Raw genomic sequence first — 26,026 nt, 5'->3', positions numbered from 1 at the left:
CCGCGCGGCGGTCACGCCGCCAGGGTTACCAGTCACAGTTATGTTACCAAGAAACGTTTTATTTTGCTTGCAGTAGCTCTGTTAATTGCACAAAATCATGTTTTGTTTTTGCCATTTAAACATCACACAATCCTATTCTGAAAGACATGTTCATTAAAAACAAAGCAAAAATAAAAATTCACAACCTTAATTACTAGATTTGTCATTTAAAGGAAAAACGGGTGGCAGGGGAGGGGCTTTCTTACAAGCTTTTTCACAAGTCACATTTTTCTCCTTAAAAGGGAAGGATTTCAAAAGAGGTGAAATAGCTTAAACAGAAATATTCATAAAAAGGAACTTTACAGAGTTTGTCAACAATATTAAGACAACACTGACTAACCAGTTTCATTACAGCATCATCCCTACCCCCACCCCCAATGTCCGGCCGGGACTAAACAGGCTCTGTGTTCAGACAGAAAACAACTCAAAATCCCAGTGAAATTAACTGTGCCCAAACCCTACAGCCACCCTCGCCCCCCGCCCTCCATGTCTTCTGAGACCCCCGGCGTGGGCTCTTGCGCTCACACCAGCCCATCTTCACACTAAGTGCTGACTCCTGCAAAGTGAGACTTTGGAAAATGCACTCCACGTCGAGGGATAACTTGTTAGGGACGTCTCCTCGTTCTCAGGCCACATTCCAAACCCGCCTGGCCCCCTACACAAGGAGAAGTGGGCCTCCGGAGATCTTACACCCACCGAAGGTCAGTCAGGGGCAGACCCCAGGGCCCTGAAGCTCGCAGGCCATGCTGTGGCCCCCCGCTGCAGGCGCGGTTCCCGCTTTCAGAGCAGAGCCTGCCCTAAGGTCGAGCTGATCAGGCTGGGTGCGGGCCAAGGAGGGAGACGGACACACAGAAATGAATCCCGTCTCCATCGGCGGGTGGAGTGCGTGGGGCAGTGGCATGCAGGGCCCGAGAAGGGGCTACTGTGAGGGACCTGGGTAGAGGCTCCGCAGACCAGGTGGAGTCTGGTGCTTAACGGAAACAGGAGGAGCCCAGCCTCCACCCTCTTCCAGCCTCAGGGGCCCTCAGGGCCCTTCCCAAGGCTTGGAATGCAAGTCTAGATGTAAAGTGGCCTGGGGAGGAGCCAGCTCCCCAGCTTGGAAGCCAGGAAGTGGGTCTGGCCCAGGGCTCCAGGGTTCCCCTACAGCTCAGGCTCACCACAGCTGCCTTCTGCTGCTCTCCCTGCCTGCGCTGGCCTCTGCCAACCTCTTCGCAGTTCACAAAGGCATGTACGAGTTGGGTGCACACCGGTCCCTTAAACACACGCTCCTCCTCAGCGGGTCACCTGAGGTGGGAGGGCCCAAGGGCTCCTCTGTTTAATAGTCCGAGCTGGCTCCTCCTGGCCCACAGCCTCCTTCTAGGGGGTGGGGGGAATCCAATGGGAGGGGGACGTGGGCATGACCGCAGCCTCTTTGCTTTGAAGGAAGCAGTGGGAAGGTCTCCGGTCCTCACTGCTGACTAGCTCCTCGCCTGGAAGGGACCTCAGACAAGCTCGGAAGAAGGGGGGAGCCAGGCAGCAGCTTCTGGGCAGCTTCTGTCCGGGGCGAGAGCCAGTGTATGTGGGGTGTGTGCGTGTGCACGGGAACACACAGCCACCTAGTCCAGGCCGCGGCGAGCTCGCGAGCTTTCCCATGGGCCAATCCTGCCGGCACCCTCCCCAGGACCACCAGGGAGGGAGCGACGCTGTGTGCTGTGCTGACGGCGAGTCTCAGTCTGTATAAAAGGAGATGGAGACAGGTGGACTGGTCCAGAGCTAAGTCCCAGGACCCCAAGCCCATGTGAGGAAGCAGGGTCGGAGGATTGGGGTGGCAGGGCTGAGGGCTTAGTGTATGTAGGCTCGGTACACGGCGGACATGTCGTTGTCAGACTGGTCCAGTGCCTTGGCTCTTTTGTACACCTGGAAAAGAAGGAGACGGCCCGGCTCAGTCTCCGGCCCGTGGCCCACTGAACCGCCTTGCTTCCCGGGGAGGTCTGCAGTCCAGGCCAAATGCCTGGCATCTAGCTCCATCCACGGCCCTGGCCAAGCGCTCGTTTCTCGGGGCCTCAGTGGGTGCCTCTTGACTTCACGGAGCGGGCGAAAGTTAGGGTGGGGATCAGAGGGTGCGAGGACTGAAGGTGCCAGGAGATGGCACAGAGGCAGGCTCAGCGTGGCCAGGGAGTGCAGCCATGTCCCTTCCTGCCGACGAGCCGCCAAGCACTCCGGGCCACGCTCAGCAGGCTGTCCCTCAGCTCAAAGTTCTCCTCTGACCACCCTGGACGAAGCCAGGACTGCCCACTTGGCCTGGCAGCCTCTCTTTACTCGTACTGCTGCGCTCCTCTTTCCGCCCTTCGGAAACGTGTTCCTGGTGGAACGCCCCTGGGCTCATCCGTGCCTCCTTCCGCTAAAACGTAAGCTGCACTTAACCCACGCCCAGAGCTGAAGACAGTGCCTGCCACGGCACTTGCCCTGGAGAGTAGGTGACCAGGAGCGTGAGAATAAATAAGCCACCGTCCAGCCAGGGGCATGCGGCCCGCCCCTACACGGCTTCTGACTCACCGTGTCTGCGCAGGCCCGCCAGCCGCGCAGCGCCCACCCTGGCTCCGGTGAGCCTGGCGAGGAGGGGTGGGCTAAGCGAAGAAAGACCTTTCCGGACGAAGGAAGGTAATCGTGGCCAGTAGGCTGCAGGCTGCATTATGGGAAAAGCTACAGAAAGTGACCCCAGCTGAGAGTAACTGGCACTAGAGAAATTCAGCTCTCCCGGCAGGAGTGGAGAGCACTGGCAATGGGGGATAGAGAACTGACGTTACTGCTTTTTCAGATACAGACGACGCGTTCCAGCAGAACACACCAGGACTGTCAGGTGGGCTTGAAACAAAGGCACCCAAGACCCAGATGTGCTGCCTGAAAGCCCTGCTGTCCATGTGGGGTGCTGTGCCCCTGAGAAGACACCTGGCCAGGCCTGGAATCCTTGTCTGTGGTTTGAGGGGCGCTGCTGGCACCATGAGGACGGCCCCCAGCAATCCCCAGGCTGGGAAATGGGCGGTGGGGGCGAGGCAGGACCCCGTCGGGGGTCTCGCGTCAAGAGGAGAGAGGCTGGCAACTGAGAGGGGCTGTGAGGTCAGGGCGCACGCTGCACGCAGGCAGCGCCGGGAAATGCAGATGGAGGAGCGCAAGGGTAAGGGTAAAATGGAATTGTAAAACTGCTCAACCCAGAGGAAGGCAGGAAGGGGCTGGCAAGTCAGACACGGGGCAGAGCGGATGGAGCAGGCGGCAGAGTCCGGCGCGCACAAGGAACCTAAGCCTAAGCCGGAGCCTGTGTTCACGGCCAGCGGCCAGCGGCCAGACCCCCCAGCGGTCACCTCAAACTTCCAGCAAGGTAGGCAGCCTGCCGCCAGGGGGGACGCAACCTGGAGTCGCCTCAGGGGACGTGCCCCGGGGGAGCGCAGTGAAAGACAAGCGCACACAGGGTGAACCACGCGGCGATTCCGCAGCCGTGGCAACCCCAGGTAACGCAAACAGGGGAGCCCGAAACTGCTGCAACCCCAACAGCGGAAGCCGCGTCCTCACAGGCGCCGAGCCGCGCGGGCAGAGACAGAACTCCAGACGGGCAGGAGGCAGCAGGCGGCGCAGGGCGGCCCGAGTGCGATTTTCGGTCAGACCCTGCGTGTCTCGCACACGTGTGTCACCGCACGGAGTGCTCACTGCGGCTCTGTGGTGAAGGTGAGGCGGCCTTTATGTGCGCAGTAACTGGGACACAGCCCAGTGGTGCCGGGTGTGGGGCTGGCGAGAGACAGTGGGAGCAGAAGAGGCGGACGGACAGAAACACACTGCTGAGTGGGCGGTGGGTGGGTCGGGAGGGTCTGCTGTGCCCTGGGCTCGCTCCCAGGCTGCAGTGGCTGTGGACAGCTTGATCCTGCTGCCACTTAACCCCTCGTTCCAGGGAGGCCCGTCTACTTCTATCAGGTAGAGGTAAAACAGCTGAACAAAAAACTGTTCTCAAAAAGTACATGTGTAGGTGACTAATAAAAAGTCATTCAAAAACGCTAGCAACGATTAATAGGCAGCTACTGTCAGAAACAATTAAAATGTAAATCCCAGTGAGAGTCTGCAAAAGCTGTGATTTAAATATAAAACACAGGCTGAGCGCAATGGGGTAGAAACAGGTCAGGAAGATATTAAGGACCACTGGCGAGAGGCCACGGGAGCCATTTCGCAGGAGTCTCCTAAGGGAGATGAGACGGCCCCAACTGGGCCCGGAGACGCGCAGCAAGACATCACGCAGTAACAGGAGGGGCAGACGGCCCGATTCCAGCTGGGGGTCTAACTAACCCTCCTCAGCCAGAGGCGGAACCGAGAAAGTGTTCTTCGGGGGGGCCCTGAAGCGTACCTCGACCCAGCTTCTGCACGACACAGCTTTCTGAGGGCAGCCCACCTGCACCAGACCAGCCAGGGTCTCCAAACAAGTCTGGAGACTTCCAGGGTTCAAGCCCTCTAACTCGCTGACCGCCATGGAGAAAGCAGAAACCAGAATCACTAGCTCACTAGAAACCCCATGTATCCACCAAACTCAACTACTCCACAGGCCAAAGATGAAATCGAGAGAAAAGCATGGCTCAGAAGGAAACGTGTGCTCATGTTCGGAAAGCCAGAGACCAGGCAGAGTCCACCTTGAGAGGCCAGAGAGAGGGAGAGAAGAGCCACAGGAAGCCGAGGCAGGAACACCAGGGACGCAGGCAGGTGGCTGCCCCCGCCAGGTCCCCGCGGTTACCTCGTTGGCTGCAGCTGCCATAGGAGTGGGGTGGTTGACAGCATCGCCCAGCGCGATGGCTAAGCGGAGATCCTTCTGGATGTACTTCAAGTAGAAATCGGGCTTAAAGTTTCCTTGCAGGATATCTGAGGAGGGAAAGCCGCTATCAGAAGAACCGAGGGCACTTACATGAGAAACCACCTGGGGTCGCAGCTAGCGTTCCTTCCCCCCTTGGGCACCCGAGAAATAAATTCGCAGCCCGTGGCCCAAAGCCATCTGTTATGTCTCTAGACCCTCCTCTGCTGGAGTGGGGGAACAAAGAGCCCCCGAAGGAGACTGTGGAAGCTGTCTGACCTGTCCCCAGCTCTCACCAAAAGTGAAGCTATGAGAGGAGAACCTACTTTGGCACTTCTGGTCCAGGAAGATGCTGGCCAACTGTCCCTGATTGAGGATGTCCAAGAGTGTCTGCTGGGATTGGCCTGTCACCTGGGCCAGAGTCAGCCCCTCGGCGATGGTGGCCATGAAGCTCCCCTGCACCATGTTCACGATCAGCATCATCTTGGCGGCATTGCCGACCTCACCTGCCCAGACACAGGATCATGGTCACTCCCAGGAGTTGCACAGGCAAGGACTGCCCACCCTCACCCCTGCTCGGCCCACTGCTACAGCCAGGGAAGGCCCCATGCACCTGCCCCTGGCACTGGTTCTGACCCTCTGGCTGTTCTCCTTCCAGGAGCCGACTTGCCAAAGGGAACCTCCCAGGGGCCCCGGGCAGAAGGGCCGATGGGCTTGGGCCGTCATCAGTGTGGTGAGAGGCGTGTTACCTAGAAAGAAGGAGGTCTTCCCCATTGCCTGGAAGCAGCTGCTGCAGTCCTCATACAAGCCCCTGTCTCCGGCCGCTAAGATGACCAGCATCCCATCATTCGACAACTGCTGGTTCCCGGAGACTGGGGCTTCCAGAAAGCGGCCCCCCCGGGACACGATCACCTGGGAAGAAAGGAAACCACAGCTTCTGGAGGCCTTGCCTCCTGAGGGCTGGGGCTGGGGCAGGGCGTGTGCTGGGGCCCCAGGGGCTGGGCTAGCACTGGGGGTGTCAGACAGCCTGCCTGCCGACACGCACCCGAGCACCCGAGTGACAGGCAGGAAACACCGGGAGCTGGGGGCGCCTCCCAGTCTCCATTTACTCTGCATTTCCCACAGAGACCACACACGGCCATGCTAATAGCTGTCCCTGAGGACACAGCCTGTTCCTGATTTTAGCCACTGTCCGAACACAGGGCTCCGAAGTCTGGTTCCCTCCCCTGGGCCTGGCAGCGCCATCAACTGCAGGCCCCAGAGGCAGCACGGGCAGCCTGGATGGCCTCTGTGAGGCTGGCCGCTCCAGAGCTGTGCCCATCTCAGCGCATGGAGACAGGCTGGCCCCAGCACTGGCCTCCCCAGCACTGGCTCTGGGTTAGGGTAACCTGAGTTGCCCACACTTGTGCAAGCCCAGCCAGGGCTCAGGGGCTCCGGCTGGCACAGTGCTGGAGGGTCAGCCTCAAGCGGGGCATTACCTGGGCCAGCTCGGTGACTGTGTCGGCGTCCACTGTCGACATGTCCACGTAGCACTTCCCGGGGCGGATCCCCTGCAGCACACCACTGGGGCCCAGCACCAGCTGTGGGGACACAGGGAGAAGCAATAGCCCAGGCTCCCAGCCAGGTCCCCAGGGGCCCCTTAGACCTGAGGTCAGAATTCTGTGGCTTTGGCTCATTTCCTGATTATGAGTGAATATTAAGGGAAGGGCGAGTAAATAGGCAAGTGATAGAAAAATACTCCTAGCAAGTTCCCATTTATCTGAAAAAAAAAAAAAAAAAAATATATATATATATGCATGTGTGTTTCCTTACAAACTTCCCACTTAAGATAGAACCTCAGGAGGCCCCCTGGTGGCAGAGGGGTTCAGTCTCAGGCTGTCACCTCTAAGCCCAAGTCCACCCCGGGCCAGGGAGTGACCCACAGGGTGCTGCAGACCCCTCCTGTCTCCCCGCTGCCCTCCTCAACAGTGGGTTTCAGTGGATCTGCCTGAAACCCACTCGGGTTTCTGCTCCCCACTTGGCCTCTGGTGAATCCTCTCATTCCCTGCACCTTTAGCCTGCACCCAGTTCTTCTATGCAAAAGTAAACAAATAAACAAAAGCTGGAACCTCAACATTTCTGGGCTGCCCTGGCTTTGCTTGAATTAGATGAGCCACTAGTTTAACAAATAGGTGCTAGCTAAACAGTTCCTGGGGACCAAGCGCACACACGGCCCCAGGCTCCAGCTCCACCGAGCACGGGAGCCAGGCAGGAACCCCTTGAAGGCCCACCAGCAGCTTCAGCCTTCGCTGTGAGTTATATAGGTCTGTTTCCAGTGTATGCAAATACCCCTTGAGATGGCCCCCAGATGGGAAAAGTCCACCCCCCTCCCCCCACATGCGGACACTCACTGGGTGTGCAGGGGAGAAGGGGAGGAGGCCAGTCAGCTTCCCTGGCTACAACCTGAGAGTCGGATGGGAGGGAGGGGATCCTTACGTCCTTGGCTGCCTTTGGATCTGACACGCAGGCAAAGGTGATGTCACAAGTTGAAACGACTTCAGCGGGGGTTCTTCCTAGGCGGGCCCCCTCCTGGATGAACAAATCACACTGCAAAAGTCACAGATCCCAACGTGAGCTGCAGGCAGTGCGCAGTGAGACACGCCAGCCAGGCTGAGACTCGGCGCCCCGTCCTCTGGCAGTCTCCCACGGCGGGACCTGGGGCTGGAACGGGGTCACCAGCCGGGGCCTGACTCCTACGGGGACGTGGACAGCCCCTCAGGGCCGTCACTGTTAAGTGCCCGCTGCCTACACGGTGTTCTGAGCCTCCTCGTAGGTGTAAAGCAAGCGCTTGGAGGGCTTCCTGCCTCAAACAGGAAGCGAGCAGCACCTGTCTGCAGTATGTAGCCCTCGGTGGCTTCCTTGCCCTGGCAGCTGGGCCCAGTGCCCTGAGTGCTTGGCACTGTGTGGGAGGGAGGCAATTCTGTTCCTGTCCCTTATTTTAGATGTTTTGGGGGTGTCAAAGTACTAGCTTTTCTGGGATTTAAAATCACCCAGAACCTTTCATAAGAAAACACATCAACCCTATTTTGGTGTGTTTCTGTCTCTCAAAGGCAGAAAAAGTAATGAAGACAATCTGGACCTACTGTTTGGTGTGGATGTTTGTAGCTTTCTGTATGACTTACATTTATCCGCCTTGTGGTAGTCTCCTGCGATCATGGTTGTGAGGGACGGCTGAGAATGCTCTGGCAGACACGGTCTCCCTACGGGCTCCCTGCAGCTTTGTGTCTTGTCTTTTTCATCTTTAAGTACAAATGACTCAACAAGTACCCTCATGCACGCTGTCTCCTCTAGGTTTGAATTTAGGGCTCTCTGAGTAGAATCAAGCACTCCCGGGCAGTTTTCAAGCTCTTGGAGACTGCAGGGGGCACCCAGGGCCGTCAGCGTCGCAGGGGCGGTCACCAGCGGTTCTCAGGCACCAGCGCACATGCTACAGACACCGGCAAGGGAGGAGGCGCCGACTCAGCCCGACAGCCGGCACCTTCCGGTGGGCAGATGGATCCCTCTGCACGCTCGAGGTTCCTCAGACCTTTGCTTCTCCTCTATGAGATGTTCTTTGTCATGCAGTTATCCAACTAGGTGTTTTCAGATCGCGTATCACCTGCTCCCTGTCTGCCATAAGCACTTCCGGCGGGGCACCCCCGACCCCGCCTCCTACCGGGAGCACCATCGGCAGCTCTGGCCAGCTCTTCCCCAGCGGTTTTGTTTGCTTCTAGGCTTAAAACGCCTACAATGGCATTTAATTTTATTTTCTTCTGGTTTTTTCCTTGAAAACAGTAACTCAGTAATCCACTTGGAAACCGCTTTAGCGCGCGGTAGGGCTGGGCTTGGGAGTGCCCCACCTTCCGAGTGCTGGTCCTGAGCACAGCCTGCTGGCCAGGCTGCCCCTAGCGCCCACAGGCGCCTTTCCGTGGGCGCCTTTCCGAGGTAGCTTTAGACCCTGTGCCCTCTGGGAGAGGCTGTCTCCTCCCCCCCCCGAAGATTTAAAAATGCCTCCTAGTTATTATTCCAGAAGAACCAGAGTCATTTTTACAGACTGTTTTTGAAAGACTCCATGGCGACTGTCATGAGGATCACAGGGCTTGTGAAGGCGACTCTGGGCAGGTAGTCTGAGAGCGCCGTGCCCGGCACTGCCCGCTCCAGCAGGCTCCTGCTGGAGCCGCGGCCCAGCCAGGGGCGGGACTGCTGTGGCTGCTCTGCGGGGGGCTCTCAGGCCTAGACCAGGAGGTGGCAGTGACGCATCTGCTTATTCTACACCCTCTCTCCGCTGCTTTGCCGCTGCCTCCCCCAGGTAATCTAGAGAGAACGGCCGGGTTTATAACATTTGGGGCTTCCACTCGTGCAAGCAGGTGACCAGCGCACTCTGACGACGAGCAGCGCGCTCTGTGAGCCCTGGTTCTCCTGCCCTCCTGCAGCCCTGCAGCCCGGACTCGATGCCTCCGGCAGCGCAGGGTCTCGGAGATGCACACCCGGCCCCTGGGGTCTCGCTCCTGTCTAGGTGCCCATGGCCTAAGCAGTCCCAGCGCCTGTGCCCAGCCCCTGTGGCACAGCCTTCCGGCCCCTTCAACACACCAGCCAGCAGCACGTTATCCCAGGAGAGGCGTGTTTCGGCAGTGGCACTCAGCCCAGTCCCCAGACTCGGGCCCCGCCGCCACGCGTCCTTCAGGAGGCTGCTCCTTCCTTGGCCTCTTCCTCTGTCTTGCCGCACGGCGCTCTGGCTTCCTGGCATGCATTCTTGGACAAGAACTTGATGGCGCCATGGCCTGTCTCCATTAGAAAGGGTGCAGTTCACAGGCCTGGAACCCCAGTTCAGAGCACAAAGGGCCCTCGGCCACGCGGGTTGCTCCCCTGAACCTCTGAACCGGTCCTGTCAACAGGGAGCTGCCGGTGGCAGGGATGACACACACTGCAGAGCACAAGCTGAGGTTCACGCTTCAGCCTCGCGAGCCCCATGCGAGTGTTCAAGCGCCGGCGGCGGCTCAGGCCCTTGGGATGTCCGCTCCACGCTGCAGTGCTCGCCCCATCCGAGCGAGGGCCAAGCTGACCTCCCTGTGGTGCACAGGCCGTCTCCTCACAAATCCACGTTTGAGGGAAGCGGCGTAAAAAGGGCAGGCCTGGGGGCCTCACAGAGACCTGCACTGCGTGGAGAGGAGACACGGGCTCCGACCTGAGCTCCCCAGGACCCCAGGCAGGGCTCCTCACTTCACCTTGTAGCCCTGTAGATGTCCTGGAACACCCTCAGCCGCCCGCCCACCCAGGCTGATGGCGGGGCTCGCGCCTCTGCTGCGGCCGGCCGCTGACAGGCCCAGACCGGAGCGCTGCCCGACCCTGATGCTTACTTTCTCTGCAGTCCGGTTCCAGACCGTCACTGTGTGACCCATTTTCAGCAAATTGGAGACGATACCACTTCCCATGAGACCAAGGCCCAAAAATCCTATCCTGAAAGAGAGAGAGATGGTCACCACTGGGGAGAGGTGGGGAAAAGAGGGAGAAGGTCCCCTCAAGGCCGCACAGCGTCCGCTTCCTTGTAACGCCAGGGGCGACCTTAGTGGCCAGCATCTCGGTGCTGACCCCGTAATACAGAGCCGAGGGCTGCAGGCCGTGTGAGGCTTTCCTCAAGCGGGATTCTCACGGTGGGTCTTTTAAGCCAGCCTGTCTCCTGCTAGTCCGATCTCTGCCAGACAACCACTACCAGCAAGCATCACGGCCACCCTCGCCGGCAATGGCCGGAGTACCCCCCTTTGAGTCCCTGGCAGGTGCAGTGTCACAGGGAGCCTTCGCGCCAAGGGGCCTACTTTTTGTCTGTGGGTGTGATGCTGCCATTCACGGCTGTGCTGTCTGCGGCCTGGATGGAGGTGGACCCGGTCTCCTAGGAAAAGGAAGCACCCACTGTCAGGCCAGTCTGCGTGGGCCGAGGCCCAGGAGGAGGAGGGAGAGGCACAGGGCGACGTACCTCTTCACATATCTTCAACTTCTTGGTGATGGCCTGGTAACAGACAGCTGGCTGATAAAGAGGGAGGAGAAAGTTTATCCCACAACCACTTCAAGTCACCGCCATTCGGACGAGGGCCGAAGGCGCTAAGTTAACAGCAAAAACTAACTGCAGTGACCCCCCGGGAGCTGAACACAAGGCCCCCGACCCGGTTCTCCGCCGGCTCGCAAGGCGCTGTGGCCGACGCCGAGCATCCAGGGTGCACGTGTGGTCACGGCCCGCGCGGGTGTCAGAGCGCGGCGCGGCTGGGCTTGGGCCCGACTCCTGCCCTTCCCACCACCTTGCAGTGCTCGGGACACTTCCCTCCATGTGCCGAGGGCTCGCGCGGAGAGCTCACCGCCCCTGCGGGCCGCAAGCACACCCAGCCGGCAGCACAGCAGCCGCAGCCCTTGAGAGCTCACTTCTGTCCTCCACTGAGGCCAAACACTAACATCTCCACCGCAAGGCAGTCGGTCTTAAAAGTTTTTTCTTTGCTTTTTCAAAAAAGCTCCCGTATGACCTCTGAGTCAGGCAGAGTGCCCCTCCCTGAGGAGCAGGGCCGGGCAGCAGTCTTGTCCCAGCCCTGACCAAGAATCAAGCGACTCGAGAGCGGCTCACCTTCTCCGTCTGGCTGAGCAGGAAGTGATGGAAGTGAGGGTCTGCATCTTTAACAGGCTGCAACCAGAAAATCAGCAGGGCAGTCAGTGACCTTTCTCTTGTGACCGGATGCCCCCGGAACTGCCCTGTGGACAGTGTCTGGGAACTCCTTCCCCTTGGGGGGGTCTAAGCCATCCAGAAGGGAAAGTTATGCTCCCGCCAACAGGCAATCAGGCATGTTAACTATCCCACCGGCGCAGCCAGGCAGACTGGGTCTCAAGTCCCGAGTCAGGCCACCCACGGCGGCGGTGCCCCAACACCAGGACTGGCGACAGGACAACGGCGGCCAGCAGTGAGGTCGTGAGACACATGGCAAGAGGTGCTTATAAAACACGTGAAAAATGTGCAGAACATTCTCACCTTTGTGAAAGACAGACCCCACTCCTTATAGCAATGACAGTGAGGGGTGGCCCAAAGGTAGGGAACAGTTACATCTAAGGCCACACACAGCACCCCAGGGCAGGGAGTTCTGCACTTTATACTTCTGCATCTTTGTGATCAGAAGGAAAAGCCTCAAACAAAAGGGGGGGGGGCGCGCGTGCTCTCACCTCGCTCACAGTCGGCTGCCATTTGAAAGTGGCCATGGGGCCAGCCATCAGCCCCTTCACGGTGCTGGACTCAGGGATGGTGAGGTCCTGTGGGGGGAGGCACTCTGTCAAGGCGACACGCCCTGCAGGAGCAGAAGTTGTCCTTCCCCTAGTGGCGAGCACGCCTTACTGCCCTGTGTCCCTTCCACCCCAAATCAAGGCTGTGCCAGCCAGGGTCCTGGTGCCGGTGCCTGTCCACTGGATGGGACAGTTCTGCTCGTCAGTGCAGAGGGAGCCTCTCCTCCCCATTCCTGGAATACTGTGTCGTTTGCCAGTTTCCCGAGGAGGCCAGAGGAAAGCCTGACTGCGGCCGCAGTGCTAGCAAGTCCCAGAGAAAATACCTCACGGCGAACAGGGAATGTGAGGAGAACAGTGCTTCCTCCGGAATGGATCCGCCACATCTCAAAACAACAAAGCCAGCCACCTGGTGCCAATCTGCCCAACATTTAGTTACCAAGTGACAACGCCAGAATTAGAAGGCAGGGTGCGCGCCCAGAGCCTGTTCTCTCCCCGGGCTGATGGGGCCGCCTGGCGCAGGGCAAGTCCCGCTTTGCACTGCCTGTTCTGCCTCCTCTGTGCCCTCATTTCACCCCAGACGCCACTGCCCATCACTGTGGCTACAGCAGCCCCTGCCCCTGCCATTTCTACCTGGAGATTTAATGGGAATCTGAACAGGTCCATGGCACTCTTGACTACCCCGCCCAAATGGGCCCCTCCACCATCCTGGTCAGCAAGCAGCAACTCTGCCTCCCAGGCGAGACCTGCGGCGTCCTTGAGCCCACCTGTGTAACTGTCTTATTCCCCACCAGCACCCAAACTCAGGCCACCGGTGCCCATCACCTGGACACGAGGCATCTCCCTGCCGTCTGACCCTACCGCGGCAGTCAGCACGCGGCAGCCGGAGCGGCCTGCGAGGTCGAGTCGGAGGGCAGGGCCCTTCCCTGCCTGACTGGCTTCTGTTCTCGCGCCCTGCAGGGCCCTCCGTGATCTGCACACCTCCTTCCCCGCTGGTCTCTGCCTCATGTCCCGTCGCTTTCTCCCCCTTGGCCCCCTCTCTGCTTCCCACACACGGAGCGTGCGCCAGCCTGGCCTCCCACCAGCACTACCTGGCCACACACACACGCAGAGTCCCAGCATCGGGTTTTGTCCACCTCAGCATCTCTCCTGCACATTCCTGTCACCTGGTTGGCCTCAGAGCCTGCTCTGGGCCGGCACCGCTGTAAATAGGAATCCTCACACCACATGAAGTGTAACTACGAGCTCCAGTTACAGAAGAGAAACCGAGGCACAGTGAGCATAAGCAGCCTTGCCCGGGCCACAGGTCTAATATTCTCCTTGCGGCCAGGATGACTCCCTGGAGGGCAAGGAAGCTTAGGAAGCTTGGCCTGCCCGGGGTTTCAGATACTGTAAGTTCCGCGACAGCAAGAATGTTGCTAATTTTGTTTACTGTGTCACTTGCTGGGAACCAGGCCCAGCTCGGAGAGGCTGCTTTCTCCAATGTTCACTGAAGAAAGAGGAGCCGGACAGCTCTTTCCTGAATGCTGCGTTTCTCTATCACCTGGCTGCTGAGCAAAGAGGGTTTGGGAGACAGAGAGGCCGGGGCGCACTGTCAGGTCACTGAGGCACACCTGACGTGTGCCGCGTGGAGGCTGGCTCACAGGCGCACCTGCAGCGGGCAGCACGACCAGCTCCCTAAGCCTCGAGGACACCGAGAACACGCCTCTCCACAGGGCTCCTGCTCTCTGCTCTGGAGAGTCCTGCTGACCTGCAGGACTGAGCGGTGGTGTGTGCCCAGATGTGGCCTTCTCCGCCAGGCCTCAGAAGAGCCCAGAGGGGCGAATATGCCTCTCGGCGTGGCTCTACAAGGCCAGGTCCCGGGCTGCCTGAGTCACCGCGAATCCTCACAGGGCAGGGGACAGCGGCCCTGCCCATCAGCCCCCGGGGTCCTGCCACCGACTGCCCTGGCACTGCTGGCAGAGAAGTCCACCCCAGAGCAGTCACAGCAGCAGCCTGCCCAGCAGCAGCTCAGGCCAGCAGAGCAACCGCACCCGGCCCAGGCAGACCCTCCAGTCGCCAGAACTGAGTGGCCGCCTGCCCCGGGCCGGAGCCAGGGGAGCCACGCACACGGCAACGTCCTCTCCTGGCAAATCCTCTGCGGGTCAAGCAGAGGCCATGCAGAAGAGGCCTGACTGGCACAGGGAGCGCTGTCGGTGACAGGAGAGAAGTGTTGCTCTCCGCCAGCAAGTCCTACAGACACGTGAGCACTCTCCCTAGCAGGCTTAGTGACCTCTGACTTGCCCCACGGCACCCTACAGCTTTCACTGCACAGTGGCCACCAAGGGAAAGTCACAAATGGGTGACATTTGTGATGTGCCTGTGATAGTCACTTACTCTGTTCTCACCATTAACCCAAGGGGCGCATGTCAGGATTGCTCCCCGTGACCAGATGCGAACCGAGCGGGGGGGGGGGGAATGGCCAAGGCCACTCAGCTGCTGCATGATGGAGCCAGACACCAGCTCACGCGAGTTTGGAGACCATGTGACCCTGGCAGTTTCTGGAGCCCAGGAAAGCCTTCCATCAGCTCACTGTGCTCACCCTCCTAAGCTCTGCGTGGCAGCTGGTAGCTCCTGTAATCCTGCCCCCTCTGGCTGGCACTGGTCCCCGCTACTGGCGCTGCCCGTGCTCAGCCTCAGTCCACTGACTGAGGACCGGCTGACACAGCGCTGGCAGGGGCAGCCCACGGCTCAGTCAACCCAAGGCATTCCTCTGGGCCCGGAAGTGCTGCAACGGAACTGGATCGGCACCTCCCGTTTCCAACTGGAACATTTCAGACAAAGATCTGTATTTCCAGCTTCCTGCAAGAAAAGCCAGAGGCGCCACAGCAGCTGGCTGGCGCCCCGTGGCAGGACCCGGCCCCCAAGCCTGCTGCCTGCTCGCACTGTCTGTTTCCATTCAGACGCCAGCGGGCCGGTGTGGCAGCAAGCGGAACCTACGAGGCAGCTTCTGCACTGGCCGGACCCCGGCGTCCCACCTGCAAGCTGCAAGCTGGCGTCCGGCCCCATCGCCCAGGCGTCCCTGTTGTCACTGGCCCCAATTCTGCTCTGACCACCACCCTGTGTGCTGACATCCCCTTCACCTTGAGTTCCCCTCTCCTGGCTTCTGAGACTTGTCCTGAATCTTCTCGGGAAGGCAAGCCGTCCGTATTTCTGCTCCGTTCCATTTTGCTGGCTTTTGACTCTTCTTTAAAGCCAACTGCCCTTTGCTTCTTTTCCGCTTACTTTACGCTGAGACAAACCCACCCCGTCTCATGGATGCGACACCTTTCGGTATTTCCATACCTCACATCTTCATTTCACGACGCGCATCTCTCTCTAGGCCTCCCTGGCTGTCTGGGCATCGCCCCAAATTTATCACACTCAAAATAGAGCTGGTCCTCTCTCCTGACTCCTCTGCTCTTACACACAGCATCACCACTGCCCAGGACGGAGCAGAAATCGCCTCCTTTCCCTTTTCTTAATCAGTCCCGTAGTGATCAGCTGCCTCCTGGCAGTCTCTCGTGCCACTGCGCCCTCAGTGGCACGCCGGAGGACTGCGCCCACAGCCCACCCACCAGGCTGAGTGGTCACTCGCACAGCTTAGAAGTGTACTGCTACCTACGAGACTCCACTCAAGCGCCTTCAGGGCTCCCCTCTGCCACCACGAGGCACCCACTCTGTAAGTGGACCTCCAGACTCTCCCAATCTAGCGACAATCCGCTTTCACTGCTCCTCCTGCCCTGAGGACAGCCTGCAACACCTTCCTCCTTTCAGGCTAAGCCCTGGCACACTGGCTTGGGTGCGTTGTTCTGCTTGCCACCTGCTGGTACGCCGTCCCCGGCTGACCATGGCACTCTGTCCCCCACACCCTGGCCGTGTCCCCGGTCTGCAGGATCCCTAGGGCGGCACTTGGCACAGGCTCGCTCCACTCAGTGAGCGAAAGCGCCTCGGAGAGCGCGGGTCTGCACGTGCATGAGGGGTCCTAGCCCAGAGCTGCAGAGATAAACAAACCTTCTCATCCTTTGGGGGCCGACCCCGCTTGCGGGGACTTTGCTCTTGGGCTCTTTTGAGAGGGGACTTGGAGCCTCTCTCTGAAGAGCCTGAAGACACCCTCTTCTTCCCTTCTCCCACGCTCTTCTTCACCTTCCCTTCAGACAGGCTGAGCTTGCGCTTCTCATCGCCTGAGTTGGGCCTACTTCTCTCCTCACTGGAATTACGCCGACTCTTGTCATCAGCAGAACTGTGGGACGAGGTCTGAAAGTTCAACAATAACAGTGATAACCACCACCAGGCCTGCTGTGAGCCACGCCCTGGGGCCAGCGCTTCTCATGCATTATCTGCACAACAACCCTGTGAAATAGGCTCTGTGGCCGCCCCACTTGCATTTGGGGGAGTGAAGGGGGAGATCGAACTGTTTGCCCAGAGTCCCAGAGCTAAGAAGTGGGGCTCACACCTGGACGGTGACCATCTCCGGGAGGCTGCGCGCCTAATCTCATGTGACAGAAGGATGCACACAGCCTGCGCTACAGCCTCAAAAGCCACCTGCCTCTCCTATCCCAGGCAACTGTCTTACGAGAACCGTCGACTCCAGAAAGCGCAGCAGCATGCATGGAGTGTCAAGCTGACTTGCACGACACTGACACTTTAAAAACAAAGTGTGCCCTCTCCGCGGCATTTCATAAAAACAGAGCTCCGGGCCTGGGCAACGTTCAACCTGCTAGTTACCAGGCAAACCTCGCCGGCCTGGCTCTGGCAGAGGGGAGACGTGGGGCCCTCACCTGGTCTTTGCCTTTGGCTCGCCTCAGGAACTCTTCCACAGCGTCCACTGCTTGCTGGAACCGCTTACCCTTGTTAATCTTGATCATCTCCTCCTTATGTGCGTGGTATGGCTTCAGCTGTTCCACCTTGATCCAGGCACTAGCAGGGAAGACACACAGGAAGGGCGTGAACCACGCCACACATGCCGAGGAGCAGCGCAGACCCCACCAGAGTAGAAGCAAACATCCCTCGGTTTCACAGGACTTCCAAACAGACCTGCCATTTTTTCAAAACTGGCTACCATCACCCCCAGAGCTGAGCCTAAAAGCAGGCTTTCTTGAAACAAATCAGCCAAAACCACCAGCACCAAGCAGAATCAGCACTGCAGGCTGTGCTCGCTTCTACCCTCATTCCGAGCCTCCCCTGGAAGTGCGGCCCCTGCCCCGCCTCCCCCGCCCCCAGAGCAGGGAAAGTGCTCGTGGGTTCCGGGGAGCGGGACATCACAACCACAGCAGCCTCCCTGCCAGACTGACAACGGACATGGCAATCGACTGGCCAGCAGGGATCCTAAGAGGGCTAAGAAATTCTCAGAAATGCAACACTGTCCAAACGCTACTGCTCTTATAAATATCTGCAGCCAGGAGCAGATTTATTTGTTCATAAATGATTGTATCCATGGTCACTAAGCCACACCAAACATGTGACAATGGCTTGGAATGAGGGCACAGTCACAAAGGAGGTCTTTAGATCAGGACTGCTTGGGATCAGAGGTGGAACACTCAACATTCAGTTTAAAAAAAATATTTACGCATGCAGAACTGGGGTACAGGGCAGAGGTGCCAGGGTGGGGAGAGGTTTCACCAGAAACAAGAGTGGAAGCAGAACAGGCCGACTGACAAAGCACACTGCTGAGGGGAGCAGCAGGGGGAGTCAGGAAAAGATCTGCTGTGCCCTGGGGGTCACCTCCGGGGCAGGGATCAAACTTGCACTGAAGCAGCTGCGGCCAGCTTGCAGTGCTGTGCTTTAATCCACTGCACCAGAGAGGGCCCTCAACATTTAATTTTAAATTGCTACCTTCCATATGTAACACATGAAAGTGGAAAAAGTCACTGGCTGTCAATTCTGGATTATCTAGCTTACCATACGAACCTGCCCCTGCTGGCTTTCTGTGGTTTCCATAAATGACATTTCAGTTTACAGAACCCCAGTTTAAAGGAGAGAATTTTATAGGCTCGGCAAGGTAGTGATTTATGTTTTACCCTGTAATACTCACAGCTTTCAGAATATAACCTTCAGAAAAAGTGGGTCAGGTTAAGAATAAAGAAACTGGGCTATCACTAACTTAGGGTTCTCTCCTTTGTAGAAAGCTCGAGAACAGTCACTAATAATAGTAAAAGTGCTACCCTCTGTGCCGAAAACAACGCTGCCGATTCACCAGCAGCCCACCTGTGCCTGGAGCCCTGTGACAGTGGCTAAGACAGTGGGTCTCCACGAACTCCACCGGCATTCAGGGGTGAAACAGGCTCCCCACGACTAAACAGAACCAGAGAGAACGGACACTGCTGGGCAGACAGGGCCCTCCCAGCCCCCAGCTCATCTTCAAGCTGCACACGTCTAAGGACAGACCAGAGCAACCAGAGGCCAGCCATGCTGAGGCCACCCGACACGAAGCCGTCACACCAGTTGGTGGTGCTGAGGTAACACAAGAGTGGGGGCCTTGGGGAGGCCCCTTCTCTCTTCTAGTCTCAGGTTAGAAGCGAGCCCCACATGAACTCAGTGTTAAGACCGGAGGAGAACACTGAACCTCTGAGTCGGAGTAAGGGAAGGTGAGGAGGTGCTAGTAAATCCACACCCACTTTTTTGTTGAAGTACTTTCAAAGGGGATCCCTGATTTCTGTCAGAGGGAGAACAGAATAGGTAAAATTGCACTCATCTTGGTGACTAGCATTTGAGAGATCAAAACGAAATTCTGCTTAAGACCATCTTTGAAAACCGAACTGACAGTGTGACTATGACTTCACCGCAAGAAATGATAGTCCACTCAAGAACTAAACCTATTATTGGAGAAGCATCCTGTCACATCAGAAAACCAGGAAATAAAAAAGCAACCCACTGAGCCCTAAGGATTACCTCTTGAAAGCAAGACAAACTGAAATCACTTTGGCCATCTCTCAAGACTACTGCAAACCCGTCTCCTTAAAGGGCACGAGTTTTGCAGCCAGGGACCAGCAACGCATGGCCTTCCAACTCGCTGGGGCCGCCGGCCAGGCCTGGTGTGCTACTGGCGCTCATCAAATAATCAGAGTGAGCGCCGCCTCCCAGGCCCGGGGGATGGCGGCTGCGTGCTGGCCTCCGGCTTTAGCAGGGTTAAAGCCCTGTGCTCTACGTCTCAGTCCTTCGGTGCCTGTTGCTGTCTCACGCCTTTTAAGGAACTGTCCTGTCTCTTGCCTTCATGTAAGGTATGACGTGAGACTTTCCTTGCAGAACCCTCCCAATGTAGTGCTGACCCGGGCCTTTCACCACCCACCTGCTGTGGACTGAGAAGTTAGGAAAATCGAGCTTCGTCAACTTGCCTGTCAAGGCTTTGCTTTTCTGTGCAGAGATGCTGATGACACAGCTCGCAGAGGCGAATGCCCCCAACCCAGACTGGCGGTCACTACACACGATGAAATGGAAGGTCCCTGCCCTCAGCCAGCTGAGCGGGAAGAGCAGCAGAGGGACAGGCAACTCCTGCAGGCACAGCACGCTGGGGGCGTGGCCCCACAGGAACCAGAAGAGCTGGACGCCCTGGGCCAGCGCCAGCAGCTGAGGGGCAGGGGTGAGAGAGTGGACGGTCTCACGGTTTCCTGCTCGATTTTGGCGGAAATGACAAACATGTGCTATCTTAAAACCAGCCAGCCAGCCACCACCCGGGAACAAACCGACAGTCCCCGCCTCTGCTGCAGGACAAGGGCTGCTGACCCAGGCCGCCCTGCCTCTGGCACACCCTCTCGTGCCACACCCCACTCAAAATGAAGCAAAACCCCCACATTTTCAAAGACTTCCGTACTGCTGACCTGTCGTGTCCGTGAATTAAAACCACACTGGGTGACGGACGGCGTGAGCGTGACGCCAATCTGGGAACCTTCCCCGACACCCCCAGGTGTGCCGCGGGCGCTGTGCTCGGGCACGAGGTGGGGGCGCCGGGACAGAGGGCACAGTCCAAGGGGAGAACAGGACAGAGCCAGACGTGGGTTCTCCTCTGGACTCGGTGGGTAGCTCTTAGTAAACCACCTGCCCTCCACCCAACGGGACGAAGTGTTGCAGGTCCCAGACCTGGATCTACTCAGAAATAAAAAGACCCAAACTCCAAATCAAGACCACAAGTCACAAGGCAAGTAAGCACTTCTTGGTGGACTTCAAGCAAGGGCGCTCACAGACCTTAGATACAAATGGTTTAGATTTTTCCTCAAAACTCGGAAGTGCTCCCCAACGCTAGCGGGGCTTTCAACCCGCAGTGCCGGTGCCAACACACTGGGCCCCAGCACTCGGCGCCGGCCTGGAGCCCACCGCCGGCAGACTCATCTGCTCAGAGGAGCCCCCGAGGAGGCGTGGCGGTCACACTCGGGGCGCGCGCTCACTGTCCTCTAGCTCGTTCCCCAACATTGCAGGTCTCTGATGGAAGGGAGTGGGCCAACTGGGTGCCAATAAGAAAAAGGGGTGCGTGGATGGCTTCAACCCACTCTGCTTCTAATCACGAGCCACAGACGGCCCTGGAAGAGTGCTTCAGTGCTCGGCAAGACAGCCCTCAGCGGGTCTGTCCACCTATGCCTGGAGAGCATGTCCGCTGGGAGCCTGCTCCATCACCGCGACCAGCGGTCTCCTGCCTCCGTTTCTCAGTGTTCAAAGACGAAACCAGAGCAACCCGCTCCATTCCTGAGCGGTCTGCTGCGAAGCGGCCAGGTGTGAGGCCCACGGGCAGCCTTCCGGGGTTACTGCTGCCCCCCAACAGTGCTCTGAACCGGTGTGCTGGGTGCTTTTCGAGCACAGGCAAAGTCAGTTGCCTCCCCGGAGCTCTGCAGCCTCCGCCCAGACCTGCAGGCCCTGAGTGTGGTCCCTGCTGAAGCTGCCTGTACCTGACCGTGGGCACCTGGTGCAGGAGACGTCACACGCAGGTTCTCTCTCCGCAGTTCCAAGAAAAGAGAAAGCAGCTGTGGGCAACTTCTGCCTCGGCCAAGCAGGCTCTGAAGCTGAGGCAACCCTCCTTAAGGTCCTCCCACGCAGGGCCAGTTGGGGCAGTCCGGGCCTATCTTCCTATTGGGAATTTGCTGGATGTTTTGCAGAGGAAACCTTCTACAAGATTGAGATCACTATTTTCTTTTCAAGAGCGAACCTTTTACTCTTTAATACTATCTGCCCACAAGTAGATGTCACTTCTGAGACAGAACATCTCTGACCAATCCCTGTGCTCCTCAGGAATGTGGGTCCACAGCCCCACCGAGACACACCGGCCCGCTGAGGTCAGGGCTGAGGGATCAGCACTGCCATCACCCGGGAGGTACCAAGACCGCAAGCGCCTCTCCTGGCGTCAGGCAGGGAAGGTGAGGATGAGCCCCATTTCCTTGCAGCTGCCTCACCCGAGGGTCGCTGGCACCTCCTGCCAGGCCACCCTGCTGGGAGTCATCCGACTCCCCAGGTGACGTGCTGGCCCTTTATCGCCCCGGCAACTCTGACCACACTCTTTTTGCACAGAGCCCTTCTCCTCTGGCTCAGTCCCCTCCCCTCTGGACAGTCCTCAGATCCCTTTGGGAGGACGGACCTGAGGCTGTGGTCCTGGCAGGCTTGGTGGACTTTTTACCAAGGGAACAACGTGTTGTGTTCTCAGTCCTTTCGGTCAGGTGTGCCTCTCTGGCCGAGGTCTGTAGGCACCCCCAGCTTTTAGATTCCTCTTTCCAAAGCCCCCACCCCCGCTCGCCCACGGTCCCCTCTTTTAAAGCCACTGGCTTTTCCCTCTTGGGACGGACTAGTATAACCTGACCCGGTGGCATGGGACGCTACTCCTTCCTCACGCTGAGGGAGGAGGGAGGACTAGCCCCACCTGCGGACCAGGGCAGGTTCAGGGTGGAAACTTGTCTGCTTCACAGAGCAGACAAACCTGCTGGCTCGTAACAAATCCACAGCCCTTTCCCCACTGCCTGCCGCTACCCAGCAATGTGGAGATGTCACCTTCAGTCTCTATCAAAACACTCAACAGAATCGGCCTGAAGACTGACCACTGATAACCACCTCCCCTGAGAGCGGGGTTTGGCTCCTTGCCCTGTTTCCTTTCCGCCATGCCCACTGCCTCGCCCCAGAGACAACACACTAGTCCTACCTACAGCAACTTAGCATTTAGACAGTGTTCCAGGGCCTTGCTGGTGGTGCAGGGTTTAAGTCTCAGCACTATTACCAGCCACTGGAGCATGAGTTTGATCCCCAGCCAGGGAGCGACCCCAGGGTGCAGCAGACCCCTCCTTTCTCCCGCTGCGCCCTCAGCAGTGTGCTTCAGAGGATCTCCTGTTCTGCTCCCCACTCAGTCTCTGGCGAGTCCTCTCCTCCTCCCCACCCCTGTACCTCTCTGGCCTACTCCCCCGTTCTTGTATACATAAATAAACTTTTGAAAATAAACAGCTTTCTATGTGGAAATCTTACAACGGAATTTGAAGGACTTAAAGATACAGCCAGTAGTTGCCTGTATCACCTTGCTGATTAATTTCCTTAAAGAACCATAGTTAGAAATCACATCATCACAGTTATTTTTATGTTCGCTAAATGCATGCTTTCCATTAGCTTCACCCATCTGCCTGACTGACATGGAAATTCACTCAACCCCACGCTTCTGTGGCCTATCTGCAACATTTTTTATACACAGGACGACAGTTTATTCTTCTAACCACTTCTTAGTATCGTCCGGACACAGTGCTTCAGCACCCTGTGATCTAGGTCCCCAATCCTGAGAACACTTTTGTTTCAGACATTTGCATTTCACAAGTTTGGGGCAACTACACCTGGCATTCTCCAGTGCCGGCTTGGCCCAGGCAGGGAGCCGGTCAGTGCCCGCCCACCTACCTCGCTGCTCACGTGTTCTGTCTCCCCACTGCCCGGAATGCCCTTTCCACCCCTGCCTAGCTGAACCCTCTGCCTCCTCCAGAGCTAGATTCCAGTCCCAGCTCGTCCATCAGCCTTTGTACACCTGGTTGTTCTTCACAGACCTCTCCTTGTTCAGCACCCTTTGATGAGACCTACACCACTCATTCTGTGCCTCCTTGCTTCTGAACTGTTTGCCCGTCACCCGCGTGTCTGGAAGGTAGGGACCACAACATAGTCCTTCCTGAAAATTCCTATGGTGTTCAGCAGTTCACTTGGCTGAATGACTGTCACCTGTTCCATGTAGCAAGACAATCTGCTGGAAATGCGTGGCATTATTAGAACATTCTGTTTTCCAGAGTGTGTCTGTTCTCACAGTACTGGGTCCATTAGGCCCTTGCAGTGGTTGCCAGCAAAAGGCTGCCCGGTGGGGCTGGGGACTCGGAGCCAGGTCAGCACTCTGCTGCAGGGACTACCTCCTTCCCCAGTGAGTGGGGAACTGTTTCGCGAGTTTCCTATAACATAACATATCGCTTTCAGGGGACATAACCTTTAACCCTTGATATTAAGAGTAGAACAGTCACAGACATTTTTCAAACTCAAAGCTCTATTTCCCAGGAAGAATCACAACTACAAATAAATTACTTAAACAAACTAAAGCCTGTAGCTAGTCCCAGGAAATCAAGTTGACAGTGACAAAGAAGCAAAACAAATCATAGGAAGTTCAAGTAAGCACATATTCCTTTCTTGTGACTCTTCTATGGCCTACCAAAGAATTTCAACTCTAGGATAGTCTGGCTCAAAAGCTTTACTACCATATGTTAGAGAAAGTCATCCAGTTATACATAGTGTGGAATCACACAACTACTTTTATCAAGGTAAATCAAATTCTAGTTTTTGCTGTACAGTTCATGCATGAGCCACGAAGACAAGCATCACTGAGAGAAAACCAAAATGGCCCCTGCAACTTTCAGAAGGTCATGAAGCCCAGTTCCAACCTAACTGGCATTGCTACTGGCCCCAGGACAGCTGCTTGGGACAGTTTTTGCCAAACAGGAATAACTGTTTATTTAGCTAAATAAAATAAACTGCTTATTTAGCTATAAAGTCAGCACGATGTGCCATTCTTACTGACTACAGTAAGTCTGAACTGGGGTCCCCAGAGTATTCTCAAGGCAACTCAGATCCAGGGTAACATCCAAACAAAGAGAAAGAGAAACTCATGGTGAGCACTACTCACTGATCTTCTGTTCCAAAAAACTTCACAAAGAAGCATTTCTTTCCACGTGGTTTCTTCAAGTCCTTGGGTGGATTAACAATCTAGAAGATGAAGGGGAAAAAAGGTTTTTTCCACAGCTTTCAAAGAATTAAAAAGAATCAAACAAAAGGAGTATCTTAAAAACAAAACAAAACAAATCCAGGGCCTAACATGTCCAAATCTGGTACTTTTCTACCAAGTGCGAGTGAGTCTGATTCTAGAAGTTCCCTATATAATGCACAGCACCATGTTCAGCAGATACACTGTCCCCTTTACTGCAACTGACTTGCTTTAAAAGCTCTTAACATTAACATGAACATCAGTACCCGCAGGTGACCGTCTCTCCACTGAGGAAGTGTTGAGAATATTCTTAAAGATATTCTGTGCAGGAAGAGTTGAGACAGGGAACAGTAAGAACAACGGAGGCCTGAAAATACACATTGCAGAAACAACCTAAAGATATTTCCTGGGCTTGCAGCAGTATAAAAACGGAACGTTTGGGAAGCTACGATGGACCATCTCATGCAAAGCCTGGAATGCCAACTCCCGCAAAGACACGCTGGGCAGCACATATGGTAACAGGCGAGGAAGATTAAACTTAGTTGGGACTAAAATACTTCTGACTTTTCACTAACCTACATTTAGATTTCGCTCTTCCTGGAGATTGTTTTTTTTTCCTTCCTTTTGTTAGCTTTGAATGTAAAGCTAAATTCAAGTTGGAACTGATTTCCAGGGTTGAAAGACGTGTCATCTCTGATTCAAGAAATAAGCAGGTAGGGCCAGTTAAAGGAGCCGTTTACCTTAGACTGCCTTCACTAAGTGAACTGATGCTACAGGAAAGAGAAACTCCACGCGCTATTTAAATAGGCCTATTTTAACCCAACGCTCGCAATGAGGGACATGCATCTTACAGTCTCCATCTCCTCAAACCCAAGTTCAGGAGTCTTACTTCAGCACCAACTCACCTTTCCTGGCCAAGGAGGATACCTGCCGAGTTTCCCCCTAGAGAAAGCACAAAGAGTCAGCATCTGCCTGACGCATTCAACAAGCAAATTAGTCTCCAAAATCCCTACTTGCACCTTCAGGTGCTAGAACAAAAGTCACTGGGAATTATCTGGCTTCCACAGCTGGGCCAAGAAGTCCAAACCCCCCAGAAATGGAATGAAAAATGGTCTGGGTATGTGCATTTCTCTAGAGATGGGGGCTAACGACAACAGAGCTACCCGGAGACACTTGTCTACAGCCTCCCCGGGAGGGCGGCGGGCTGTTTGCTCTGTACACACAGACTCCCCTTCACAAAGTCTGTCTTAGCTACTGGGAGCCCAGCCCGGTCTTGACAAATGCTAATGGAAGCCTTCCTCCCGTGGAGAAAGGAGCTGCGCAGTTGCTGGGAGGCGGCGACAGTCTCGGTCCCGGCGGCTGTCTGGGACACAAGCAGAGCGCGAGAGGCACCCCCGATGGCACTGGTCACCCCCGAGCCTCCGGCTGGAAAGGAGAAGTCCCCCTGCATTTCTTCACGGGGCAGCGCCAGCAGTACACTTTCGACATCCCGGCGGAGTGGCCGCCTCATCCGCTCCATCGCGACGCGGGTCTGACGGGCTCTCCGGGGCGACACAGCCCCGCGGGCTTCCCTGCCTTCCAGGAGCCCCAGCAAGCCCCCGAGCCCAGGATCGGCGCCCGCTGGAGCCCCGCCGCACCAGCGCCTCCCTTCACGAGGGCCGCCGCCTTGCGCGTCCGGGGGAAGCCCTCCGCGGGCCGGCCTGGGGCACAGAGTCGGC

At 56.9% G+C, this 26,026-nt stretch overlaps 1 protein-coding gene across 1 annotated transcript; it reads right to left on the bottom strand.

Annotated features, from left to right (window-relative positions):
• Window positions 1-41: 41 nt before the first annotated feature.
• Window positions 42-25,252, bottom strand: GLYR1 (glyoxylate reductase 1 homolog (Arabidopsis)). The gene is made up of 15 exons (XM_004692146.2): window positions 25,214-25,252; window positions 24,231-24,310; window positions 16,906-17,044; window positions 16,139-16,381; window positions 12,053-12,139; window positions 11,466-11,522; window positions 10,830-10,880; window positions 10,672-10,745; window positions 10,216-10,315; window positions 7,316-7,426; window positions 6,319-6,420; window positions 5,590-5,752; window positions 5,167-5,346; window positions 4,787-4,911; window positions 42-1,935 (listed from the first exon to the last, which is right to left on the bottom strand). Exons 3-15 carry the CDS (start codon window positions 16,990-16,992, stop codon window positions 1,861-1,863), a joined length of 1,455 nt encoding a protein of 484 aa, XP_004692203.1. The 5' UTR covers window positions 16,993-17,044; window positions 24,231-24,310; window positions 25,214-25,252; the 3' UTR covers window positions 42-1,860.
• Between the last annotated feature and the right edge of the window lie 774 nt (window positions 25,253-26,026).

Source organism: Condylura cristata, unplaced genomic scaffold, assembly GCF_000260355.1.
Source record: "Condylura cristata isolate star-nosed mole 26May11 unplaced genomic scaffold, ConCri1.0 scaffold00032, whole genome shotgun sequence".
Lineage (NCBI taxonomy): Eukaryota > Metazoa > Chordata > Mammalia > Eulipotyphla > Talpidae > Condylura > Condylura cristata.
This window is presented reverse-complemented; position numbering and strand designations above follow the sequence as displayed.

Excerpts from the sequence above, each read along its gene's own strand:
- GLYR1 (XM_004692146.2), bottom strand. The coding sequence starts at position 16,992 with ATGATCAAGATTAACAAGGGTAAGCGGTTCCAGCAAGCAGTGGACGCT. Across the intron at positions 16,382-16,905 it reads GAGCCAAAGGCAAAGACCAG|ACCTCGTCCCACAGTTCTGC; the intron begins GTGAGGGCCCCA and ends TTGAACTTTCAG. Across the intron at positions 1,936-4,786 it reads TGGCAGCTGCAGCCAACGAG|GTGTACAAAAGAGCCAAGGC; the intron begins GTAACCGCGGGG and ends CTTCTTTTCCAG.